The sequence below is a fragment of the Nyctibius grandis genome, chromosome 6 (assembly GCF_013368605.1).
Source record: "Nyctibius grandis isolate bNycGra1 chromosome 6, bNycGra1.pri, whole genome shotgun sequence".
Taxonomy (NCBI): Eukaryota; Metazoa; Chordata; class Aves; order Nyctibiiformes; family Nyctibiidae; genus Nyctibius; species Nyctibius grandis.
The window spans coordinates 38,887,382-38,897,943 of NC_090663.1; the positions used below are offsets into that span (position 1 = coordinate 38,887,382).

General features: G+C 50.0%; 1 protein-coding gene across 2 annotated transcripts; it reads right to left on the reverse strand.

The window, feature by feature from the left end:
- Nucleotides 1-3,184: 3,184 nt before the first annotated feature.
- Nucleotides 3,185-8,218, reverse strand: CDKN2AIP (CDKN2A interacting protein). 2 transcript variants are annotated; one of them, XM_068404142.1, is made up of 4 exons: nt 7,986-8,218; nt 7,754-7,884; nt 5,842-6,916; nt 3,185-5,802 (listed from the first exon to the last, which is right to left on the reverse strand). In XM_068404142.1, the coding sequence occupies exons 1-4, from the start codon at nt 8,207-8,209 to the stop codon at nt 5,247-5,249; spliced, it is 1,986 nt and encodes a 661-aa protein (XP_068260243.1). In that variant the 5' UTR covers nt 8,210-8,218; the 3' UTR covers nt 3,185-5,246. The 2 variants fall into 2 exon arrangements, with proteins under 2 accessions (XP_068260243.1, XP_068260242.1); XM_068404141.1 differs by having other exon boundaries at nt 3,185-6,916.
- Between the last annotated feature and the right edge of the window lie 2,344 nt (nt 8,219-10,562).

Genomic DNA, 10,562 nt, shown 5'->3' on the forward strand with positions numbered 1-10,562 from the left:
TTATTTTCTCTGCAGTTTGCAACTTAGAAAGCTGGGGGATAGATCTGCCTAGTGAAAGAGAGAGACAGCATCAAAAGTCTTTCTATGTGTGCTTTTTTTGCCTCAGTCTCTGGACCACTAGACCATGTCATGTCAGCTCATTGTCATCTGTAGTCAAGATGGGTTTGATTTTTGACGTACCCTTTCCTGTTAACAAATTGGAAGACCAACATTTACCAGCAACTACAAGTGAGACAATTTTATCCACACACAGAGAAAACCAGCCCGAATTGTTAAGGTGCTATAGTGCAATCTTTAGGGCCAAAAAAGAAAACCAAACCCACATCAGTCACTGCACAAGCTTCAGCTTGTCTACACAAGCTTGTCTGCAGTCTTCAGCCTGTACTGCAGGTGCTACCTGTACTACAAAGGGATGACAGCTCATGAAATGTTAGCTTCATAGAGCCTTAGATAGGTCCTTTTCAGCAGATGAAACTAGGACACTGGGATTTCATTACAGCTTCTCAACCAAAAAAAACAGAGAACTTCGTAGAGCTGTGCCCTAGTTTAGTTGTTTCTTTTGGGATGGGTTCTTTGATAGCATTTTAATTTGAAATCTCTATTTTCCCACCTACATATAGCTGATCACATGAAGAATTATGAGAGAAAAGAGAGAAAGACACTCAAGTAGCTCAAGTGGCTGAGACAGCAACCACAATGACAGCTCAGCCCAGGTGATTTCTCAGCCCTTTGTGCACCCTTTCAAAGCTCTTGTGTGAAACAGTCAGAGCTGTTGTAGCTAGTTCTGCACAGAGCTACTCCCTGCTCTGCACACACACTGGTCTCTGCCTAGCCCAGGGATCTGATGTGAGAGAAAAGGTGTCACCGTGAGGATATTGCTGGAAGAAGAACGGCAGATGTTGGAAGCCAGCGGGGTGTGCACGCTGTACATTGCCTGCATACAGGCCACGTGCCTGTCGCTTGACCGAAAAGAAAGACCCTGCTGGTTTAGCAGACCTGGGCTCACCACAGGAGCTTCATAAATACTAAGAGAGAGCATGAACCAGAGGAAGTGTTGGCTCTGGGCCTCTTGGGTGCTGCCTGGCTAAGGGGAGCATTAATTACAGTTTTTGGGCCTGAGATGCCTGAACTTGGTGTTATTTTGGGGATCTCTGCCAGTGCTCTTCTGTCGTGTTTCATACCCAGACACCAGTGCAGGGCAGTAGAGGGCTTAACTCCATGGAGTCGAGCACGGTGATGCCTTATTTGCTTGACATACTAGAGGCAATAACAGCACTGCTGATGAAATTAATTCAGTTTATTGGCACGGCCAGTACTTAGTGCATGATTGCTGCAGGCAGCAGCATCTCATGTGGTACCAGGGAGCGTAAGCCTAGAAACCTGCCTAGAGTGGTCAGGTAACACTGGTGGCAGTCGGCGGTCTGAGCTGCCGGCATCCTCTGAGGAGGTGCAGGTGAGCAGGGGAGAGCAGGGGTACGCCCTGCAGAGCAGGGTGTGTGTAAGTGGCTGCTGCGCTGGAGAGGCGTGATGTCTGTGCTCTGTCAGCTTTTGTGCTGTCGCTGGTATACGCACCAGACTCTCCTGCGTTTGATGTTCTAACTTCTGCGTGGTGCAAACGAACGCGACAAGACAGTTCCATCTGGCCTCCTGCTTCTTCCTGGGGCGGGAAAGGAAGGAAAGGCTTTTCGGGCAGGGACCGACGCTCATCAGGCGAGCGCCTCCCGCACTCAGCCTGTACCTCACGAGGCACCCTGAAGCCCAGCGGGTATGAGGAGAAGGGGGCGCGAGGCCACGCGTCCTGCCAGCCGGAGCCGCTGCCGGGGAAGCAGCGTGTCCCCACCCGTGCTTGGCTCTTTCTGCAAACGGCTCTGCTGCGCCGGGGCAGAGGCTTCCCATCGGTGCTCCGCCGCCCCGTGCGCCGCCCGAAGGGGAGCCGGGCTGGCAAAAGGGGATGGCCTGAGAGTGAGCCCCGTTCTGTTGGTGCGCGTGCGCCAGCGCACTACCTGCGTCTCTGTGGCCGTGACGAGAGCCCGCCCCGCGCTCACCCGCTCGGCCCGGGGGCGTCTCGGCGGCGAATGCGTGAGGTGGGGGCGGGCGAGCGCGCGGGTAGCGCGCGGCACTCTCTGCCGGCGGTCCGGGGACTTTCCCCTAGGCGGGCGCGGGGCCCATGAGAAACCCATGTTCTCCGTGCGTGGCCTAGCGAGCAGGTCTTCAGAACATCCCGGCATCGACTCTGCGGTGCCGCCGCCTTATATGAGGCGGCAGGCGGGAGGCCCTGCAGCGCAGGGCGAGGACCTCTTACTGCTTCGTTTGGTCCTTGGCTGGTCCCCGCAGACGGTGCACAGACGGGGAGGCCGCCCAGTCGCCCCCGAGCAGCGCCACGCTCCCGAGCCTCCGCGATACCGGCCCCACTGAGAGGGCCACCGCCGCCGCGACTCCGCCCCACGAATATATTATGCAAATAGAGCTCCGAGGCTCCGCCCCCGAGGCGGGAAGCAGGAGCGGCTGCTGAGCGCGGAGCCACACCTCCCGCGCTGCCGCCAGCAGGGCGGGAGCCCCACCGGCGGGACGCTCTAGCGCCGCCTTGTGGTCAGCGCTCCTCATCACGTCGTTCCCCTGCAGGCTGGAAGAAACGAGCTTTCACCGGGGGCCGCCCGACCCGGTGGGTGCACTGTCACCCGGTACCGGCGGCCCGCGGGGTAGCGGGCCGCAGGGAACCAACCAGCCGTACGCCAGCTGCTCTAGCAGCCCTCAGGGGAAACAGGAGCCGATTTTAATTACTGCAATTTCCTGTTCTCCCGCAGAAAAAACAGGGTTTTTCTTCCAGTTGGTTGGTTTCCTTTGTCCCCCCGAGACAACTCTGCACACCTACAGTGTCAGTGCATTTGTTCTAGCCCATCCTCGTCAGCAAGGTCTGACAATTAAAAGACCAGCATCCCAACTGCTAGAGACCAGAATGGTACCTGGCAGGGAGAACCAGAGGTTTTACAGCTGACAGGACTGCACAAACACTTCTTCCCACAGCCAGTTCTTTGAAATTCTTCTTTCTTCCTTTAGGGTTAATGAAATGTTAATAAATTCTCATTCAAATACTTAATGCTTATTCACTCCTGTGTTGGAATCTGCTTGTTGAGCTGCTTTCCGTGCAGAATGTGAAATAAAAATAACACACTTCAACTCTCAGTTTCTATTAAGAGTAGCTACAGACTCGGCCTTTAATGAATCACAACCAAACACCAAAGAGGAAGAACATTCAAAAATTTTTTAAAAAGTAAGCTTAAGTCAGGACTTTTAAAAAAGGCATCTAGCACCTCAGTCTCTTAACACAGTTACCCTAACACCCCCCTGAGGTCAGTCAATACTGCGAGCTTCGCTGTACAGGCGGGAAACACATTGCAACATGTGCTGCAATTCTCACCCAGAGATCTGGAGATGCCCGAACTGACAGCTAGAAAAGCTGTACTTCAGAGGGCACAGCATGCAACTCCTGCCCCGCAAAAACAGTCACTGTCTCTCCACCTGAACAGGGTGAGGATTTGAAAACACATCTCATGCCTCCTGGCATGGATACCACAGCTCCTAAATACAGAAGCACACACCAGTTCTTAACCATGTGAGATGCAACGGAATGCATTGTGTTCTCAATGCCAGGTGGTGCTCCAGGAACACCGAGGGGGAACTCCGGAGAAACCTAACTAGAGCGAAGGGTGACTGGGGGCAGAAGCACAGCAGTCAGATGGAGGAAGTTCTCAAATGGCCATCGAGAAGTGCGAGCGCCTCGCAGGCTTCAGGTGCTACGGACTGGACAGCCACTGCTGTTCAAAATCAAGCAGGGCACAGTGTAATGACACCACCGTGGTTTAGTCTCAAAATCACAACACAACTTGGAAGTCTCTACGTGGACGTATATACTACAGAGATCCCAGGAATTCCTATTCACTGCGGTAGTACTCAATCAACAGATCAGTCAAGTGTAAGGTCTCCATTAAATGATGCTAACTACTGTAACTGGACAAGATTAATTCAAAATAGCACTGAAGACATTATGTTTTTACAATTACATGTCATTACCCAATAAATCAAAACATGCAGTTTGTGCAGGTATTCCAGTAACATTGAAAATAAAAGGTAATCTCCCGCTTTCTTTGCTTCAAACCATTCTGTACACAGCGTAAAAACGTAGCAAAGGAAAGGCTCAATTAGCGTAAGCGCTTTACAATATGTTCGCTGTCTCTAGCAGACAGCAGCGTCTTCATTTTGCTTATCTTGGTAAGTGTTACCAAAGTAGAAAGAGATATTCTATAGGTCCACTCTACCAGTTTTACAGTATTTCAGCTATGCATCCGAAGAAAACAACTCATCCTTGTGGGATTACACCTCGAAGCCACTCAAAGTAAAGCTTTTCTTCTTTTTTCTTTGCAAAGTTATTGAAATGGCTGGAATATTTAAATAGCCAAAACCAAAGTACTATAAAAGCATATCCCAGAGGTTTTATTGTTTTAGTAGCAGTCAAAATATGCTTAGTATAGAAATCCAAGTTTATTTGAAAAAATGTAAATGATGCTTCACAATGTAAATTAAATCTGCTTACAGAGTTTTGGTGGCTGAAGCAGCTGTGACTTGACTGCTAATTGGTAATTTGCCAGTGTAATGCTAAATGGGATCTAACCTGCTAGTATAATGTTAAATGGGAACCGGGTGTCATTTATATTGTGTTACAAAAACATCCCGTAAAAATAGTCAACCATCTATTTTCTCTTCTAGTATGAGCAACAGTGAACATTATGAGCAACACGCCTGAAACAGATGATTCAACTTTTTGATTGAAATTTTTAAACAACTTTCAATCATTCAAGTATTATGGTCCCTATATACATACTTCCATGTGGCTAAAAAAAGACATGGTAGACAATTGAGCACACTGCCATCAAATTGTAAGAATTACAAAACTGTCAGGTTTTAAACAGCAAACTGTACCTTAATCATCTAATTAAAAATATAAGAATTAGGTAGACTATTTTGCAAATAAAACAGCACACTAGTGTGCTATATATTAAGGCATACCTTTAAATGCACACTTGTCATCTCTAACAAGTTTTATACAATTGCTACCAAGTGAAAGGACTATCATTGTCTTGCAAAACTGAGAAATACAAAATATCTGGAAGCCTACATTTTTAAAGTACAAAATTAACCTTCAGTCCTTGTGTTGAAACACTATACGCGGTACAAACCGCGGTTCTCCCCTACAAGATCTCACGAGGATTTCTTAAAGCTGGAGGTAAATTCGAAGGTTTTGATTCTTCATCCAGAAGTACCAAATCTTCAATTTCACTACCTTTGTATTTTCTCTTACATATCTTCACAATAACTTTCTTCTTGAGGAATAATTTCAAAGCTTCTCTTGAAGCAACCGCTTTGGCGTTTTCCATACTTTTACCGCAGCCGGTACCCAAGTAGACAGACTTGCACCTCAGTTCACAAACTATATTTTCTAGAGAGCTCTTATTTTGAGGCAAGTCTGCAAGTTCCTTCAGGGGAACAAAAGCAACATCTAACGTAGCTTTTACAGACTGAATAGATGAGTTCAGAAGTTCTGCATGATTTACGTTAGGACTGAAGCCTCCAACAGCAACCAGCTTCCAGGCTACAGCTTTGTATAGTCTGTTGAAAAAAGGTTGTCTTTCCTTTGCATCTTCGCTGGTTAATGGTTTGCACAAAGCCTTAGCAGGGCTTGCACCTGCCTGCGAGCCACTCTTGGAGGCAAGCTGTGGTGAACCTGCCTGTGTGCCACCCTTGGAGGTCAGCGGGGAAGCACCTGCCTGGGCTCCACCCCGGGAGGCCAGTGATGACGGACCTTGCTGAGCGCCGCCCCGAGTGGCCAGCAGCGAAGCAGCCGCCTGAGTGCTGCTCTTGGAAGTCAGCAGTGAGGATCCCTGCTGAGTGCCACTCCGAGCGGCCAGCAACGAGGCAGCCACCTCGGCACTGCTCTTGGAGGCCAGGAGCGAGGAGCCTGCCTTAGCAGTGCTCTTGGAGGCCAGCAGCAGCGAGGTGCCCGCCTGAGCGCCGCTTTTGGGGGCCAGCAGCAGCGAGGTGCCCGCCTGAGCGCCGCTCTTGGATACTGACGCTGGGGCGCTCGTTTGGGTTTTGGAAGACAGCAATGCAGCACTTGTTTGTGGGGTGCTCTTGGCAGCTAGTGGCACTGTTGCTGCCTGTGGGGTGTTCTTGGTGGTTGGTGGCACTGCCGCTGCCATTGCCTCTGCCTGCGGGCTGCTCTTGGCAGCCGGTGGCACCACCGCTGCCACTGCATCTGCCTGCAGGCTGCTCTTGGCAGCCGGCGGCACCGCCGCCGCCTGCGGGGCACTCTTGGCAGCTGGCGGCACCACCGCCGCCGCCTGCGGGGCACTCTTGGCAGCTGGCGGCACCACCGCCGCCGCCTGCGGGGCACTCTTGGCAGCTGGCGGCACCACCGCCGCCGCCTGCGGGGCACCCTTGGCAGCTGGCGGCACCGCCGCCGCCTGCGGGGCACCCTTGGCAGCTGGCGGCACTGCACTTACTGTAGTTTTCTTTTCAGGTGACTGCACATTTTCACACTGGCTTTCCTTCGGTGGATTTGAGCATGGCTTCTCTCCTGAGTCTTTTTCAGATGAAGATGGATTTTGCTCAGTAGCATTTTCAGCATTAGCAGGTTTTCCTCCTGTTTCTATGTCTGATGCTGTGACCATTTCTTGATTAGAACTGCAAATTGACTGGGAGCTTTCTGGATTTTTGCTAGTATCTTTTTCCTGCTTTTTTGGCAATGTGCTCTCTGTTTCCTTTGGGGCTTCTGCCTTGGTTATTTTCAGATCCTTTCCAGTATCCTTAGACTCTTTACTTTTCTCAACAGCTCGCTTCTTGGAGGGCTCCTCTACCCCTTCTGCAAAACAAGTAAAGTATGTTATCCTCCAATTTCTGCACTATGAAATATCCATCTAGAGACAATTATCTGTTTTCTAAAAACTTCTAGCAATAACCTCTGTGAATATAAAAGGTGTATATTGGGAATACACCTTGAACTGCAATCTCAAGTATTAACCTACTATTTCAGAATATTTTAGTATTTTTTGACAAAAAACTAAAAATAGTCAGGTGCAAGATTTCAGGTTTTGGTTTGGGACCTGCAGGTAAATATGTATTTGTATTCTTGAAGTCCAAACCAAAAGTGACCAAAGTACATTAAACAGACTATCTGACCTAAAAAAGAAAGTGTATTTTGTCTACTAATATCATAAAAATATCTTTAAAACACCACTTTTAAGAATTTCTTTAAGAAAGTAAGTTTCTCACAAAGCAACATCTGACTAGTGCTAAAAGCAAAGAATACATCTTAATAATACATCTAAGCTGGAGTACAAGAGTCTATATCGCATCAAAAAACAACCAGCTTAAAATGCACCAGTTGCACAAATTCAAAACATGAGCTCTACATTTTCCCTGCCCATGGCAGGGGGGTTGGAACTAGATGATCTTTAAGGTCCTTTCCAACCCAAACCATCCTATGATTCTATGATTACCAACGGAATACTTATGCATTACATCTATTTGACAGGTTTTATATGAGGAGAAATAGCAGAGAGAAGGGAAACGATTAACAAGGAGTTTAAAAAGTAAATTATTTATTTCGACTACTTTCTAAGCCCGAGGTAAACGGAGAACATTCAAAAACACGCATTTTCTAGACTCCTATGTATTGTCACAGCTATGATCTGCTAACCATTGCTACTTGATATGCCTCTTTTCTTCACCTTGGCAACCAGTTCATCTCTCGTGGTGCGGACAGGCGCGCCGGTCACTTGGATGCCTTCGGCCATTTCCAGCGCCTTCTCCATGACCTGCGGCGGGTACCTGGAGGGGCGACAAGGGGAGAGTCGGGGAGAGGTGCCGTCAGGCGGCCGCGCCGCCCGCCCGCACACCCCGCGGGGCCCGCCGCCCCGGCCCGCACTCACCGGCAGCCCAGGAAGACGTGGTTGGCCCACACCATGGAGAGGGACACCAGGCGCTGCAGCTGGGCGCTGCCCGCCGCCGGCCGCTCCCCGACGTTGCGCAGCAGGAACTCCCGGCGGTGCCGCCAGTGGTGCTCGGGCTCGCAGGCCCCGCGCAGCATCTCCGCCCAAGCCACCTCCTCCGCCGTGCGCCCCAGGGGCTCGGCCGCCGCCTTCCCCGCCGCCATGGCCGCCGCCGCCGCCGCCGCCGCGCGGGGCCCGCCTCCGCCCCCCGCACAACGGAAACAACCGCTCCGCTCCTTCCGGCCGCGCGGGATGACCTCACAACCGGCGCGCGCGGCAGCCAGCCACCGCCCCAGGCGGCGTTGCGGCGCTCGAGGGGGAGGAGCGAGGGGACGCTCGTGCTGCCGGCGGCCTGAGGGGGTGCTGCGCGCGCCCCGCCCCGCCCCGCCCCGCCCTAACGGCCGGCGGGCGGGCGCGGGGCGGGGCCGGGCCAGTCCCTCAGGGCGCGACGGGACAGGGCTTCCTGCTGGCTGTGGGGTCGCGGGCAGCACGTCTACCCTCAGAATCACAGAATTGTCTTGGTCGGAAAGGACCTTTAAGATCATCGAGTCCAACCATCAACCTAACACTACCAAGTCAACCGCTAAACAATATCCCTAAACCATGTCCCTAAGCGCCACATCTACTCGCCTTTTAAATACCTCAAGGGATGGTGACTCCACCACTTCCCTGGGCAGCCTGTTCCACTGCTTGATAACCCTTACTGTGAAGAAATTTTTCCTGATATCCAATCTAAACCTCCCCTGGCAAACTTGAGGCTGTTTCCTCTCATCCTATCGCTTGTTACTCTTGGGAGAAGGGACTGACCCTCACCTCTCTGTAACCTCCTTTCAGGTACTTGTAGACAGCAATAAGATCTCCCCTGAGCCTCCTTTTCTCCAGGCTAAACAGCCCCAGTTCCCTCAGCCGCTCCTCGTAAGACTTGTTCTCTAGACCCTTCACCAGCTTCATTGCCCTTCTTTGGATTCGCTCCAGCACCTCAATGTCTTTCTTGTAGTGAGGGGCCCATGCACCCCATGACCGTTTGAGCGTACTCCATTACAGGCACTTTCATACTGACCAGGGATGGGGTTGGGTTTGGCTTCTTTTCTTCTTCTTTTTTTTGTACTGTAGCTGAAGCCTGAGCTTTTTCATAGTGCACGTGTGGATACCGCGCACATGTTGTTGCCTTCAGGCTCATACTTAGAGGAGTGTAAGCTTCTGGAGAGCTGCTCGTCTGCCATCCTCAGCCCTCGAGCCTATGACAGACTGCCTGTGTCCCCATTCTTCTCTCAGATATTTGGGGTGCTAGGGGAAAAGAGGTGGTACAGGCGTGGTTACCCACTTTATATTCTGCCTGGTAAAAGCATGAACAAAAGCATTGCTTTTTGTTTCATCATTCAGCTTACGGATTCACTCCAGCCTTGCTGGGGTCAGAGTTCATGGGATCAGTTCGTGTTTTTACCTCCTTGGTGTGCAACAGGAAGGTAGTGAGAAAGAAGTGGGTTGTTGTAGCATTTTGGAGGAACATTAAATGGGGGGTTCTAAGTGTAAGGGCTGCTGGCTATAAAGGGTTCAGATAATCGCTCATGTAACTCTGTAGGCTGTCTTTATGTTGCAAAAGTTCACCCCAGAATTTGATTCAAAACCAGTTGGAGAATTCTGTGTGAAAGAGTAATAAGCACACTGTGAAAATATCACAAGCTTCAGTCTGCCGAGATGGTGCTTGCTGAATTACTGCAACAGAGGAGAGAGTTTTGAATTCCAAAGGGCTGTCCCAGGAGAGCTGTATTGATTTTTCCTCCTGAATTAGAAGTCTGTGCTTGCTTAATTTTTCAATTTTTAACACCTACATGTCATCATGAAGTGAACTAAAAGACAGATTGCATTTAAGGAAGGAGTGTTTCTCCTTAAGTGACTTTAATGTCTTATTTCCTGGACATTGTTGTGTAGTAGTTTATTAAGGAAACTAAGCCAGAAAAAAATAGTGCAATTCACTTTTGCTTTGTATTCATTGTTAGAGGGGAAGTGCTTTTCCTTCAGTTTCTTGATCAGCCCACACAATGTTATCTTGTGGATTGGCAAGAATAATTCAGTGACAGAGTGAGCGAGCAGTAGTGAGTTCGATGGGACCTGACAAACTCACTACTGTTTTGTATTTGCATGTAGAGGAAGAAAAGGGTGGGAAGTTTGTATACTCTCTGGTGTGGGGGTCTCGGAGCAATGGGTATGTTTAGAAACAATGTCAGAAGGTTTAGAAATGGCACTGTGGTCACCACTGGTGTAGTGTTACCCATCTGTTTCTAGGTGTTAGTTGTATCAGTCCTGCATGTGGTTAGCTGGTAATGTAGCCTGAAATATGTGAAGGGCGTGATCTGTCATAGTAGGGTTTCCACCTGGAAATGAGTGGGCCTATCTCCTAGACCTCTGAGTCTGTGATACCATGATTCTTGACTTCACGGTCAACACAGACCCTAGAAGGGAATGGTGAATGGAATACAGGTTTGAGTTTGCACTCAAGCCGAGATCATCCACGCT